Raw genomic sequence first — 15,598 nt, 5'->3', positions numbered from 1 at the left:
TTCAGGTTAGTAAGAAGTATTTGAAACACTCCTGTATTTCATCTGAGTTCCAAATTCTTATTTGATAGCAATTAACTTTTCATGACTTAAAGTTTATAAACATTGCCAAACAACACAAAAAACGTCAAATTAAACTTGAAAGTCTAATCCGCACACACTTCACGTTCTTTTTACTTTGTAAAGGCAGAAAACAATGATCTTTTACAAGCAAAACAATCCTGCATTCAATTAAAAAAATATTCCCCAGGTGGATCTCCCATGACAATTTGAACGGAACTCTCCCCTGCCCTTTTACCACTGCAGTGTCAGATCGTTTCGGTGTGCCAGGAGGACAGGCACACTGACTTGTCTGGGACTGCCTCCTGGGGACTTGCCTCCTCTGAAGTCCGGTGCTGGCCCCTGCTGCTATCAGAGACCTTGAACTGTTAATGGAAGAGGGACCAGGGCCCTCAGCTCCTTGGACTGCACTCAGCAGCTCTGTAATTCCTCCAGGTTGTGGAAGCAGCTACACTGAAACTGTGATGCAGAGGCCAAGTCCAAAGGAAGCAGCAATGAGGATGCTTCAGCTTCCAGTGCAAATGCTTCTGAAGCACGCAGGGGCAGTGCACAGCCCCGGACCGCAGCAGACTGCCTTGCACAGCTCCTCCCAAAACCTTTGTACCACCACGCTGAGCCGGGAATTGGGCAATCTTTGCAACCCTCCTTCCTGAGCAGCTTTGTTAAAGGTGCTGACAAAAGCTCCCCTTGTCACCATTTCACCCAGACCTTAATGCATATAGTGGAGCTGACGTGGAGCTGGAGCTCCCAAATTATCACCCTCTGTGACCGTGCAAAAATGCTCTTACCTTGGAGGAGAACGTACAAGACCACTGGTAAAACAGCGGAGTCTGTTCACCATCTTCCAAGTTCGGGTCGTAGGATTTCTCCCCGTCCAAGATTAAGTCCTGAGTGTTGGACCACACGCGGTATGAGCCCCCATCAATAATTGGGACCAGCTTACTTGGTATCATGGTCACGTTGGCAAAGATGCTTTTGGACAGTGGGGTATCTCCAAAGGAGACGATGAAGACGAAGCAGTAGTTCCCAACTTCCAGGGCAAGCTTTGGTATAACTAGCTGCGGCCTGTTCACATCAACGTTGGGCAGATGGATCCTGCTGGACTCGTCCAGGCTCAGGCAGCTGGGTGCCCGGTATATCTCCCACAGGTGCTCCGTCTGGTACTTGATGCACCCCCGCAGGTCAAGCTGTGCCTCTAGGTAGTTCCTCTGGGACCGCTTCATCACGACTTGAGGGGGCAAGGCCAGCTCCACCTCTGGCTCCTCACACTCCAGAACTCTGACAGTGACGGTGAGGCGGGCCGTGAGGAAGCTGATGAGATTGGTGGCGTTCACCTCCACCAGGTAATCCCCAGGGCTCAGGTAAGAATAGTTGGCCACTGCGACCCTGGTCATTTGAGTGGAAGAGCCGTCCCCAAAGGTCCACAGGAACTCCACGCCCCTGGCACTGGGCACCACCACGGCCTCAAACAGCGCTGTCCTGTTGACGAAGGCATTGGAGGCGGTGAGGGAGACGTGGACTATCGGGTCCTGGACCTGGATGGTTCTGGTGATATTGACACCTCCCAAGTCGTTGAAGGCACGGAGGTAAATCTCGAGCAGCCCCGCAGCTTCTGGAGTGTAGGAAACACTCTCTCCTGCCATGGTGACCACGGAGCGGCCCTGCTCTTTCCAGAGGGAGAACTGCCAGGAGAAGGACACGCGGGAGCCGCTCCCCACCTGGGCGCTGAAGCTCTTCTCCGTGCCCGTGGGTACGCCTCGCTCGCAGCAGTTCAGGAGCCTGACATCGCGGACGGCCTCCAGGACGGAGATGAGCACCTGGGCGTGCGCGATGCTGATTTGGTTCTGCACGGTCACGGTCACCAAATAATCGCCGCTCTTGGTGAACTCATGCGTGTACTTGGACCCGTTGAGCACCACGGAGTAGTCCCCGCTTATGCTCACCAAGTAACTCACGGAGGTCCCCGACATCATCCTGATGACGAAGGTGACCTGTTCTCCTGGCTCTACCACCTTCTTGCTGGCAAGAACTTCCAGTCCTTGAATCCTGTCCAGCACAGAGATATTCCTGCTGGCCAGAGCCCAGCTGATGTCATTTGATGCATTCAGATAGACTGTATAAAGGCCCGCTGTGGGGAACGTGACTGCCACGGACTGGCCTGTCAATGTGCCGTTTGGCACCTCCCAAAGCCACGTCACTTCGGTCCCCTTCTGCAACTCCCCCTCAAAGACCACGGTGGAGCCCGATGAGACATACCTACAGTCCAGTTCCGCAGTGCCTATACTCAGGCCCTCTATGACCTCCTCCACACAGACATAAATTGTTGCATTGGTCGAATCCAGCTTGTTTTCTGCTCCAACGATGACCTCCATAGTTCCAGGGCTTTGGAAGGAGTGTATAATAAAGGGTTCGGATGTAACAGGAGAGAAGCCATCCTCCAGGTACCAAACATAGGTAATACCAGTGCCACTGGTTATGGTGGCACTTATGTTAACAGAGGCATTAATAGCAACTGGGTTGGGGAAGGCATAAGGCTTTAAAAGACCAAGGCTTTCGATGAATTCCAGTGTCTTGTTAGCGGTTGCACATCCCAGCATGTTAGTGGCTTTCAGATAGACAGTGTAGTTCCCAGCTTCTAGGATGTTCAAGGAGAAGGTTTTCCCAGTGAAGGTCTGCACAGCATGGCCATCTTTTTGGGCTACCCAGCTGTAAGAGATGTTTGTCCCCTCTCTCACCACTGCCTGCAGATGGAGTGTTTTGTTCGTTGGGAAGTAGATGTCGTCCACCAGGTCACTGCTAGCCACCTGCAGGCCTTCGATCTGTTCCAGGACGTAGACGTAGATGCTGTCCTGCAACGAGCTGATCTCGTTCTCTGCTGTCACAATGACATTGAACGTGCCCACGGAGCGGAAGGTGTAGGAAATTGTGGAGGAGCCTTGGATGGGAGTGCACCGGTCACAGAGGATCCAAGAGTAGCGGATGGCACTGCCAGCTACCAGCGTGGATACAAAGCTCACCGAGCCGTTCAATGGCACCACTGTCCTGCTGGCATTGATGGTAATCCCCTGAAGCCGCCGTTTCACTGTGACATCAATCCTGGTCTCATTAGAGCTCACGTCATTCCGGCCCGTCACACTAATTGTGTAGTGGCCTGTGTTGTTGTAGGAGTGGGTGGTGATTTGGCCAGGCTGGGTAGTGCCATCTCCGAAGTCCCAGAAGTAATTCACTTTGGTCCCATTCATGCTGGCAGAGAACAGGTAGATCTGGTTCAGCTCCAACACCCTCGTCCCGTTATATTCAATCTTTGCTACCCCAATGGGTTCCTGGACTTCCACAAATGCTGTGTCGTTATTGAAAGAGACATTGTTGGAGACAGTCACTGTCACCAGGAAGACCCCTGTGTTCTTGTAAGTGTAGGTGACTTCAGTCCCACTCGATCTCGTGGACTCATTGTTTCCAAAATCCCAGCGGTAGCGGTACTGGTAGGGGGGCATGGCGCTGACCTGGAAGCTGCTCTCCTCACCAAGCCTCACAAACTGCTTGGAAGGGAGAAGCGTGACATTGACTATCTCTGGCTCCACACAGACACTGGTGAAATAATGAGCCTTGTTAAACCTGCTCGAGAGGGTCAGCGAGAGGAGGAACGTCCCGCTCCGGGTGAAGTTGTGCATCACTACGGGGTCCCCGCTGACCGTGACATTGGATGAGCCATCTCCAAAGGTCCAATCGAAGATGTATTCCTCAGGATTCCCCGTCACATACGCAGTGAGCTGCACATCTGGATGCTCAAGGATGCAAGAAGTAGGGTCTATTTTGAGTACTTCCAGGACAAATATCCGGACAGGAACAGCTTGGGAGACAGAGTTCACAGGATTCAGAGCTGTCACGTTCACGGTGCAGTTGATGTCCTTTGTGTACACGTGTTCGACCACTGGCACCTGGCTCCTCAGCACCGTCCCGTCCCCCATATCAAATATCCAGGTGATACTGTCCCCTGTCTGCACCGAAGCATTAACAGTTACAGCTGCACCCAGCTCCGCTGCCTCATCTACAGAAACACGGAGCCCCGTTATCTCTTCAAACACCTGGTAACACTCGACTGTCTCCACACTGCTTATGGTGTTGTTCACTGACACGGTGATGTTGTAGACCCCTCTTCTGGAGTAGCTGTAGGTCACCGTAGGCTGGCTCACTGTCAACAGCGAGGACCCGTCCCCGAAGTCCCAGGTGTACCAGACACCGTAAGGAGACGGCAGTGCACTAGCTCTGAAGGTGACCGGACGGCTTACAACCAAAACATCTTCCTCTGCTTCCATCTTCACATCGATCAGGTAACTGTGGATGTGAACTGGGGCCAAGTGGGTGAGGTTCTCAAACTGGTTTGATACTTGAACCACCAGAGCGTATTCACCTGCAGAGAAAGAGAGCAGAAAAATTAGGCAAACTGCTAGAGACTTCCATTTCCTCCGGCAGTTTGCTCAAGAACGAGCAAGCCATTTTATTTGAAGACACCTTGTGACCCCCCCAACAAAAACGTCTGAGTCCCTTCGTCCACAGAGAACCAGCCCGAGCTTACCTGGGTGTTCATAGACGTGTGACACATTGTGCTCGATTACAACCTCATGGACGCTGGGATCAGGAACAAGGAAAGACTTGTTGTAGGGAGGTTTGAACTGGTATGTCTCCTGGACATCATCTCCAAAATCCCACCTGGAGAAATATACAGACCATGTTGCACTGTTCAACACAAGCCCCAGGCCCGGGTCTTTCAGAGGCAGGGATGGTTTTTTTTGGAAAAAAAAAAAAAACAACACAGGAATTATAATGCCAAGTACCAATGCAGTAGCTGTGCCAATGCTGCATAACCGTGGCTGTAAGAGGAACACAGCACTGGTAAGAAGAAGGGGAACTAAACATTGAAGCAGCATTGCAAACCTTTAAAAGAAAATTATTTGAGGCTTGAAGTACAGGTCCCAGCTAGTGTGACTGAATCACACTTCCAGGGATTAACTAGACAGCAGTTAACACGTCAAATCGGTGAGACAGCGGCTGAAGAATGGGACATTGGAAATCAACTGGCCCTGAGAAGAGTCCTAATGTAGGGAAGGACGGGAAGTCATGCGCAGCAAAACCCTAAGTCCAGGCAACTTGCAAAGGACTCACAGGAACAGAGCGTCCACAGCTGAATCAACCTGAACTCTCGCTGTAAACTCCACGGTGCTGTTCTGCGGGAGGACCGGCAGGACGCCCAGCACAGTCAGGTTCTTCATCTTGTTCATCATCTCGACTGTGACGTTGTAGTTGACTGTAAAGTTACTGACGTGGTTGGAGGCGGTGAGCTGGGAAGGACAGTGGGACAAAGAACGCGTTTGGGATCACCGTGCTGTGCTGCCCTCTCCTCGGAGAGGGGCTTCACCGCCGGGGAGAGATCGCCCCAGGCAGGCGGGCAGGGTAGGTCAGAGAAGAGCAGCCTGGGGGACAGGGAGGCAGAAGCAGTGGCCTGAATGGCACCGGAAAGCAGCATAAACTGGAAGGTTTATGGTTTTACCTACGTGGCACAGCCTCCTCTTACTGGACCCACAACACCCCCACCACTAAGCCCAAGGAAGGGCTGGTTCTGGCCAGCAAGAGGACAGAAAGGCTGCTCATCCCGAGGCTCCTCTGGCCCTGACCCTGCCAGCCATCCTTTTGCCTGCTCTGTGTGCCCCGTGCTCTGTTTCCAGCTGCTGAGCACAGGGACTTGCAGACACCGAGGGAGCAAGAACCACCCAGTCTCCCTGGGACAGCTGCAGGTGAGTGGCTCCAAGCACAGTGTGGGGATGGGGGGACTCCTAAACTCAACATGCCAAGTGCAGCCCCAGCACCCTGTGCTTGGTGGGTGCAGACAGTGAGAGCAAAGTTGGGCAGAGGAGGGGAAGGGACAGGCGAGAGACTGAAGGAGCATGACAGAAGTAGAGCAGGATCCGCAAGATTATCCAGGCATGTAACACTAATACCTAGTGATGAGGCATCTTGCCATCTCCTCACCTGCCGGAGAGCTGAGCTGCTGACAGAAGGGACCCTTCAAACCCAGCTGGGACCTCTCGCACCAGCAGATAAAAGTACCAGCAGATAAAAGTTTGTGCCTCTGCTTCTGTGGACCTGTTACACTGAGCCCAGACTAACGGCACCTTTTCAACTCCGTAAGTAAAAGCAACCCAAGCTTGCCAGCACGGTGCTGAACCCAGCAAGTTAGCATGAGCGTGCCCTCAGAGCTAGGGCTGGTGTCCCTTCAGGAAGCCAGCAATTACCCTGCAAATGTGTCAAGCAGCTTGGAGCCAGACCAAGACTGTGCATGGCAGTACATGGCATGAACCAGAAAGATGTCCTGGCCAGAGGTAAGCTCCTCTTCCAAAGCAGATTCCTCCCTCCTTCTTCTGGTGTCATGACAAAAATCACTGTTCCTGTCTGCACCAGTAGAAAGAGAACAGGACAGAGACCAGAAGAGCTTGTGGCAGAAGCTCTGTCCTGGCTACAGAAGTCTTACTTTTGAATCCTGCCCCTGCCTGGTTCTAAATGCACATCTACTGCGTGCCAAGGCAGTGGGCAGCACCCTGCTGGGGGGTCACTGCCTCGTTCCTGCTGGGAGGGAGTAAGGACAGGTACTCCATGAAAAGAAAGTAGAACGTGGGGAAAAGGGAACACAAAGACGAGAAAGATGGAGAAGCCAGCAGGAGAGGAGGCCATAAGAAGAAACCGACTATGTGCATGTGCACGAGCAGCTCAGTGAGGAACAACAGATGAGCTCGTTAGGAGCCCAGTGAAAACCTCAACTCAGTGCAGCGCACAGCATAAGCCTGCACTGCTGGCAGCTCCTGAACGGGGCACGGTGTCTGCAGAAACCTCTGCTTTCTCCTCTCCCTGCTGCTTTTCCTGCTTAGTTTGCGGGATGAAATGGAAACCCAGGATTAAAATGGTATTATGGGAAAGGCCTTAGCTTACCGAAAGCTTGTACACAGCTGGGCTTTGGTAGATAACGTTGAAGACAACATTGTAAAAAGTGAAAGATGGCTTATCATCTACTGTCCAGCGGAAAGTCACATCTGACCCGGCTTCCATCACAGGGACGTAGCTCTGAAAGGCATGAGGACATTTTACACTAGGGCAAGGGAAAAGCATGCACAGTGCTTCCCAGGAGATCTCCTGATGACCCGGAGAAGAAGCAGAGCCAGACCGGGAGGCATCACATATCAGTCAGACAGCACTCTCAGAGCACGACACAGGGCTGCAAGACCATCTGCAGCTGTGTCACTGACAGAGCACTGCACACCCCGACCCTAAAAACCAGCAGCAGAGCTGGGAGCAGAAGCCACACTGCCTGCTCCCACACCGTAATGCTCTGCTCTGGGCATCAGGTCTCCTCGCTGGCTGAAAACATTTCTGAAATCTTACAGAAACGACTCAGCTTCACCTACACCTGCAAACTCAGTCTTGACTCTCATCCATGGACGCTGCCTGACCCAAAGGCTAACGTGGTTGCCTCGCGCTGGACGGGGCAGGGTTTCTTCCTCCCTCCTACCGTGCCTCCTGAGCAGACCGTGGCAGCTAGGGAGGGTGAGACCAGAAGGCACTGCAGGCACAGGGTTCTGCCACAAGCAGCCAGAAGCTGAACACAGCATTTCACAGATATCAACGGGCAGCTATTAAACAGGTTCCTACGCTCGGCTGTAGTTCTGGGGACAGCGGATTTGAGGGAAAAAAAAACAGACTGCAAACACCAGAGCAATCCAAGACTTTGATGGATGGGTGAAACATGCCTATAGCTTCAGCCGGCTGGTGTAAGGATTTAGTAGAGCAAATCAAAATGCCTAAAAGGATAACTACCTTAACAAGTCAAAAGGAGGTGATCATTGGCCTCTGATAATACATCAATTTTCTGAGCGATCCCCTGGGCAAATGCAAAGCCAGTATGCCCCTCACGCTACGTGCTGCCTTACCTGAGGGAATTAAAGTGAGCACACAGCTGAGCTGCCTTCCTGCCAGCGAGCAGCAGGGGGTTTTGCCACATGCACATCCCAGCAGCAACGCTGACTGCATGGCCCACGAGCCAGCGCTTAGCAGCAAGCAGCGCTGTGCCCTGACCCCCAGTCCTCCTCTTGTCAAACCCACGCCGTCAGCAGTAAAGGCTAAAAATCATTAATTAGCAGCAGCAGCAGCCACTCACCACGCGTGTATTCAGCAGGACTCTGCTCTCAGGGTCAGGAGTGGCCCTCAGCCCGCGGATGGGCTCCTCCACTTTCACTACGACGGTGATGTTCTGGGAGCTGACGGCGTTCTCCGCCACGAGCACGTGGCTGCTGGCCCCCTCCCTGAGCCCGCTCAGGCTGAGCACGGCAAACCAGGTGTCGTTGGTCTCCCTGGCGCAGTCGGCAGTCAGCAGAGCCACAGCCGCGGGGCAGCTCCCTTCGAAGGGGACGGTGTGGTTGTCGCCCAGCCAGCGGGCTGTGGCGTTGGCGCCCGAGGAGAGCTTGACCAGCAGGGCAGTGTGGTTGGACGGCACGTACACCTTGCCTCCCTGGGGGGCCGGGTGGACAACACGCAGGCCCGACACCCGGGAGGCGACCCAGAAAGTGCAAGAGAGGTTGGCGCTGAAGGGCCCGTTGTCCACGCTGGCTCTGACCGTGTAGTGCCCCGGCTGCTCCAGCCCCGTGTTGTGGGGGCTGATCACCGGGACCCGCTGCTCCTCGGCGTAGCGGACTCGGAGAGAGCAAACTGTGTTGTTGATCCAGGTGGCGCCGGCGGAGCTGGCAGACGGCCCGAGTGCCCAACCTGAAGCGTTTGTGCTGAAGAAGTTGGTTCTGTAAGGGGACGTGGGGCTTGGCTGGCACTGGAGGAACGAGCCCAAGCCTGCGCTGTGCTGGATACTGAAGACATCCTTGGCCCTGACAAAAATATCTTCTTTTCTGAATGTGACCTGCAGAGAGAGGGAACATTTTTGGATTGATGCATCAAGTTGAGAGCACTCAGCACCCAACTCCTGCCTGGGCAAAACAGCTGGATTTACTGCCAAAGGGAAACCCACAGAAAAGCCGCAGATCCAAACGCTGCGTGGGGAAATATTTCACCACTCTGCTCTCCTTGGCCACTTTAAACCAAGAATGTCATGTGCTAACAAGGAACTCAGCTCTGTGCTCTATCTGCACTTCCTAAATGCAATGGGAATAGCAGAGAGGCTGCACGGTGTTTTAACTGACTGCACTGGGTCGTTACTGCAGGGAGCCACAGCCTGCAGAGAAGAAAACAGACAGTGGTGGCATGAGCCCTGTGCCAGGCCTGCCAAGTATTCCGTGTGATCCTGGGCAAGTCGCTTCATCTGAATGGACTTCAGCTTCTCCATCTGCAAACTGGGAACAATTCTTACTTTACCCAAAGCACGCAGAGACACCCGCCCACCCACCCACGAGGCGCAGCAGTAATAAACACTGACCAGATAGGGGGAGGAAGGGCCAGCTGGTACTGTGAAGAGAAACTCCTTGATGAGCTGATAGCTGGGCTGGCTCTCATTGTGCTGAAGGGACGTGGGGCTGCTGGCAAGAGAACTGTTGGTGCACTCTGTCGCATTGCAGCAGTTGTTTGCCAATGAGCACAAATCAGTCAAATGACACCACTGGAAGCCAGGAGGACATTCAAGTAGAGTCCAGTTCCCATCATCCTGAGAAGTACGGAATGGTTCTGTAGCATTTTGTCCCTCCTGGTAATCTGGAAGAGGTGAAAGAGGAAGCAAAGATTAGTGTTCTAACAGGCAACTCTTAGTGCACTTCTACATTTCTCCAAATTCACCATATTTTTTCCCACTGTGACTGATGATGACTCCAGTCTTAGTAAAAGCTGCAACTGCAATGCATCCTGGTGCTACGTAAGTAAAAAGTGTCCTGTTTTAGTGGAAAATTTCACAAAGGCAGGAAGATTGTTAAAAACAAAGTCAGTCTCTTTTCCAGTGAGAATGCGCCAATTTGCAATCTAAGAGAGATCTATGTTCAAGCGAAAGCTGTTCCAAGCAAAAGCAGAGCTGGCTTTGACACTGAAAACACATTAAGTACCTTTTCTTAAGTTAATGTTTCCATGTTAAAGTATCACTTTTTCAGTGTCAAAAAATATCCTTTCGTAATCAGCCAAATATATGGCTATAGCAAAGAATTGCCTGCAAAATTAATTGTTGTCAAACTGTGAGTATCGAGCTGCTGTACAAGCAGTAAAGGGCTTTCTGGATCATCTCATCCATCAGGAACAAACGGGCTCAAGAAAATACTCTTCCTCATTAACCTGCAGGGCCAGATGGACCAGAACACGTTCCATTAGACATGTCATGTCTTCCTAAAGTGTAAAAGTATAACTCAGAAGATTAATTCCCTTCTACGTGTGTTCCATACGCTCTCATCATTCCTCGGGCACGGAGACAGGTCACAAAGCTGTAAGAAACTGCTTGGGGTTCTTGTGGGGAAGAAGCATCATTCCTAAGTGGCAGCTGCTGGTCAGCTTAAACTAAACAGAGAAACACAAGACCCTATAACTACCAGCTCTGCATTTGATGTCGAATTTGAATGTTCCGCTTCAAGTCAGAGCTGGCGGACAGACGTGCCTGGAACCATCCTCACACGCAGGTCCAGGAGAGGCCTGTTCACTAAGCAGGGATAACCACAGGCATAACTGGCAACACCCTGGGGTCTCTGAATAAGACAAGTGCTTCTTTGTTTTAGGACTTCTGCCACAAAAGCAATGGGAGAGGAGACATTCTCAGCACTGCAGTCAGCTGAGTTTGTCCCTTTGTACCGTCCCTGTTAGAGCTGTCAGCCCAGACTCCAGTCCCCATTGCTAACCCACCACATCCACATTGCCACAGCTGATGAAGAGCCGTTATTTAGTTGCTCAGCTGTTGTCTGGTCACTGCTTTTCCAGGACCACCGCTCCACCCAGAAATCTCTTCTCTGGCTGTGCTGGTTGGCTCCAACAGGACCGTTTTTATCCTGCCTTTGATCCATGCAGTTGCGGCTCTGCCCCTTTCTAAGCTGTCAGGCCAATGTAAAATTCATCCACTTGGTTTGTCCCTCTACTCATTTCCCCAGGACACCTACTTCTTAAAGGCAACCTCAGGCTGTCCAACTACACCTGCAGATTTTGCAATTGAGTCTCCATAAAGCATAGAACCAAATCTCTGAGTTTTTAAGGCTTCAAAGCAGAAGCTTTGAAGCCAGAGGGCCACAAGAAAGCCACTCACACTCAGTTTGACATGGCCCTCGTGGCATCAGCCCTAACAACAGCCGAAGTGTTGAGAGATGTCTCACCTTCTCCATCTACTGGTCTGTGCACCTGGAACCTCACTTGAACGGGCTGATGCAGGTCTTGTGTCACAAACTCCAGGGCAGTCAAATACCCCTCATGCCTGAACGCCAGCTCAGGGAACACCATCACCTGCAAAACACAGCAAGGCTCTCACCTACCCGTGTCTTCTTGGACCGTCTCCGCAGCAATAGGATAAGCAAACTCTCCTTACCTCCCCAGTTTGCAACGGAGCTGACAGCACATCTTCTGTCACATTTTTCAAAGCCACGTGTGTCTCAAACACAGGGTTTCCCACAAGGAAGTTTTCGGCATCTAAGAGAACTCCTGTTTACAAAGCAAGTATTTGAACAAATGAGGCTCACGTAACAATCTCCAAGGCCCCATAGTATAGTTTATATATACATATGTATTCCTATACAGTACCCCAACATCTCACAGACTACAAGATGGCACAGAAAGAAGTCATGACAGCAGTGCCACAGCCCCAGATGCTGACAGCAGCACTGACTGCTCAGATAATGGGGAGAAGCTCTTTCCAAAGCTCTGCATCAGAGCTTCACTTCTCTCTTTACTTCTATAGATGGCAAAGATTGGAGTGGGTCAAATTCCTTGCAACAGGAATGTTGTGGTTGCTGACTGTGCCACTTGGTAAGGGGGCAATGATCTGGACAGCCCCCTCCATGCAGCCCTATTTTTTCCCTGGCACACGCCACCAGGACACCTGCCTGCCTCAGATGTCAGCTGAGAGCAGGAGGAAAGCAGAGCCCACCTGTTGGCTTGTACTCGCACACGTAGCTGTGCTTGGCCATGCACAGGTCTGTGTTACACTGCCCGGTTGGGCCCATCCGGACACAGTGATCAGCGTTTGATGGATGGGGTTCTCCTGGCAGCCAGTTCTGACAGCTCTCCAGATTAAATCCTTCGCCTCTTTGCTGTGCTCCAGTGCTTGCAAAATCATTGAATCCAATCCAGACATCGAGGCTCCTTCAAAAAAAAAAAAAAAAAAAAAAAGAAGAAGAAGAAGGGGGGGGTGGATTTCAGGAAATTATGAGTATTAGAAAGATCTGGGACAGATGCCATCTATGGTTCTCTATGAAAATAATAATCTTAACAACAACAGCTCCATCCGGGTGTAAGAAGATGCATGTAAAGGAACCTTTCAGTTACGAAAGGATTCCAGAATCCATTCTGCCACTAACACTTATTGTTCTAACAGCAGCTCCTTCCTGGTGCACCATTCTGCTGTCCACCAGCTGCTCAGGCCCCTGCACTACAGGCTGCAGAAAGCCACCCGCCCTTTGGTGTAGAGGGGACAGTAGAGCCCAAAGGATCTCACAGAGCCAGCAAACCAACGGCACATTGCAAGGGAGGGAGAAGGAGCTCATGGGGATGGCTGCAGCAGGCGGTTCAGCAGGTTGACTGCAACCTCAGGCCTCTCCTAGCAGAGCAGTTTGTTAGAGCAGCCTGCCTGCGTCGCCGTTTAAATGACCTTCACAGATACTTTTTTTTTTACTGAGTCATGACTTGAGGGGAATTTTACGGTCATACAAAACTGTCTGATAAAAAAAGATGCAACTTTTAGAAAGCTTTCGTTTGGTTTCTGGGGACCTGTGGAATTTGCCATTGGTTGATTCTCCACTGCAAGTGGAATCGGCACCAGGGCAGGATTAAAGCTCAGATGGTGCCAGTTATGGGAGCTCCTGTTCAGCTCCCGTTCAGCTCTGATGCAGCTGCTGGAAGATAATAAACTCCTCAGTCACCACCGAAAGGCAGCAAACACAGCGGGGGGCAACGCACAGCAGCAGCGGCCAAAGCACTGCAGGAAGAAGAGCCCCACATGCAAGAGAAACCGCCAGGACCGTTTTAGGAAGATGACACGGCCCTTCCACATTTGGAAACTGGATGAATCCCAGCAGAGATCCTGGTGGAAAGTGCTGAATGGTCTTTCATAGCCACAAACAGCCTCGACGACTGTTTCTAATCGCACCCAGCAGAAAGCGAGGCGTTTGTTCCACATTAACTTCTGGGGGGAAGAGCCTCACCGCGCACCCTTCGAACCCCCCGCTTTTTCTCCCCAGCCCCTCCTGCTGTGGCCTTGCCCTCTGCTGCAGCACGCTGGCAGCCCGGTCCAGCTGCCGTGCACCGAGCAGACAGGGGAGGTAACTGGTGTCTCTCCACCGCTGGGCTCACGACAGATGGAATGATTAATGAGGTCATGCTGAAAAACGACGACGAAAATAACTGTTCTGTGAATCAGTCGTTTTCACTGCAAATAAGATTAAAAAATAAATAGCCGCTCCGCTCTGCTCCCGAACCACTGGCAGGGGATTAGGGAGAATGGGTAGGAAACCGCCTGTTTGCTGCCATCAGTAAAACCCGATCGAGTTTTTCCTCTTCTAATTCCAGCTATGATCTAACTTCAAGTCATCAGAAAAAAAAAAAAAAAAAGAGAGAAAGGAAAAGGCTGGATGGATTGCTTCCCACCCCTGCCCCACTGCTAGGCCCATAACCTTGCAGAGAGCAATGAGGGGGCTCCAGATACTTCATCTGAAGCAAGGGGAGGGTGTCCCTCCACCTCCGAGGAAGGAACGAGCTGCCTTCCTTGGGGCAGCAGGAGCAGAACAAAGTCTGAGGAGGCCTGAGAGGGAAGAGGGACTCTTTGCACTGCATCAGAGGAAAAGGGGGTCCCCTGGAAGGGGTGTGGGCTCTGAGGAGGAGAGGGCACTGGTTCAGTGCGCATTGCTCCTGGGGAGGTCATCAAATGATAGGAGCGAAGGAGAGAAAAGAGCAGTCCTTGCTGCTACGTGCTCTAATGGAAAACAGATTTCAGCTTCTGTCATTTTCCCACAAGAAACTATGGAAGCTGCATGTTCCAAAAACCTGCGGCTTGCTTGATTTGTCTTTTATCACCAGGGAAATCGCATCCTGGAACTGTCTCATTCATGTTTATCTGAATGGATTAATAAAATAAAGAGATTAAATAAAGGGGGCTGGGGAGGAGAACAATGTGGGGCAGCAGCTGGGAAACAGCTTGGGCGGCTCACTCTAATCCGAGGTCTCATGATTTCCTTGCACTGCAGTCCATCAAAAGCCTTGCACGCAATGCCTGAAAAATCAGCACACCAAGTGACCAGCTCCTAACCCACAGCAAGGGGCAGACTCCTCTTCCCCAGGGCAGGGACCACATCTGTAACCTCAGGATAAAGCCCAATGTGAAGGGAACGAGGCAAGGACACACGTTTGGGGAGACGGGCTGCCAGTCCTCAAGCAGGTCTGTTCAAAACCTACGTCACATGCAGTTGTTCCCTCTGCACGTGCTTTCTGGGCCACGTTTATTAACACGGTATCTGCAACATCCTCACCTGGGAGTGCTGACAAGAGCTGTCAGGCCCCCACAGCTCCCCTGCTCGTGTTCTTTCCCCCATGCCGGCTGGGTGCAGAGAGGGCACTTGGAGAGGCCACGTAACCCCAGGCTGACGCTCCAGCGCTGCCTGTTTACAGAGCCCGAGTGCTGAGGTGGAACAGATGTTCCCGGAGCCTGACGCTCAGAGGAGCGCTGCTCCTTCTCGGGACACAAAAGCAGAGGGGATGTGGCCTGGGCTGCAGGCTGCAGCCGTGTGTCCAGGATGTGGGATTCCTAGCTGAGAGGCAGGATTACAGCGCTGGCTTGTGCTGTGCTGGAGCAGCTGCTGGACGTCCCGGTGTCCCGCACTGGACAATCCAGCTGTAGCTCTGCTGATGGGGGGAGCTGCTTCTAAGGTCACCTTCCGGCCCTGCCTAGCAGCCAAACACCTCCTGGCCACCAGCACCTGACCCCCTTCGCTGCCTGCAGACTGTGCTGGACCCAGTGGACGTCCCTGACCCAGTTCAGAGGCACCCACAGGCACAAACACAGGCACAAGATGCCCACCAGCCGCAATCCCACAAATGCCAGTTCTGATTTCCAGTCTTTCTGACTCTACCCTCTTCTTCCCTCTACAGCCTCTGCAGAAACAAGCCAAGTACAGCAAGGCTCGAGCTCTGCTTATTCCTCCTCCTTGCTCAGCAGCCTCACACCCAGCTTCTCCCCGTGCCGTATCACCCTCAGGTTGGACCCATGCATCCCACCAGACCGACTGGCTGCAGAGGGCTGCCCGCTGCCGGGCTCTTCCCCCCAGACACCCCTGCAGATGTAACCCCAGAAGCACAACATCCCTCCCCAGGAAATCTTAACCCTTACCCT

General features: G+C 52.3%; 1 protein-coding gene across 1 annotated transcript in view; it reads right to left on the bottom strand.

Moving 5' to 3' along the window:
* Positions 1-15,598, bottom strand: part of PKD1 (polycystin 1, transient receptor potential channel interacting) — an 88,811-nt gene that overhangs the window by 30,779 nt on the left and 42,434 nt on the right. Inside the window, exons 7-15 of the mRNA XM_048065985.2 lie at positions 12,146-12,360; positions 11,588-11,700; positions 11,379-11,505; positions 9,524-9,795; positions 8,261-9,010; positions 7,039-7,170; positions 5,221-5,396; positions 4,634-4,767; positions 846-4,468 (exon numbers count right to left, since the gene is read on the bottom strand). Of these exons, the coding sequence (XP_047921942.2) occupies positions 846-4,468; positions 4,634-4,767; positions 5,221-5,396; positions 7,039-7,170; positions 8,261-9,010; positions 9,524-9,795; positions 11,379-11,505; positions 11,588-11,700; positions 12,146-12,360 (5,542 nt within the window). The remainder of the gene's footprint in view (positions 1-845; positions 4,469-4,633; positions 4,768-5,220; positions 5,397-7,038; positions 7,171-8,260; positions 9,011-9,523; positions 9,796-11,378; positions 11,506-11,587; positions 11,701-12,145; positions 12,361-15,598) is intronic.

This window comes from Anser cygnoides, chromosome 15 (assembly GCF_040182565.1).
Source record: "Anser cygnoides isolate HZ-2024a breed goose chromosome 15, Taihu_goose_T2T_genome, whole genome shotgun sequence".
NCBI classification, from domain to species: Eukaryota; Metazoa; Chordata; class Aves; order Anseriformes; family Anatidae; genus Anser; species Anser cygnoides.
Note: the sequence above shows the minus strand (reverse complement) of the source record. Positions and strands in the feature narration are given on the sequence as shown.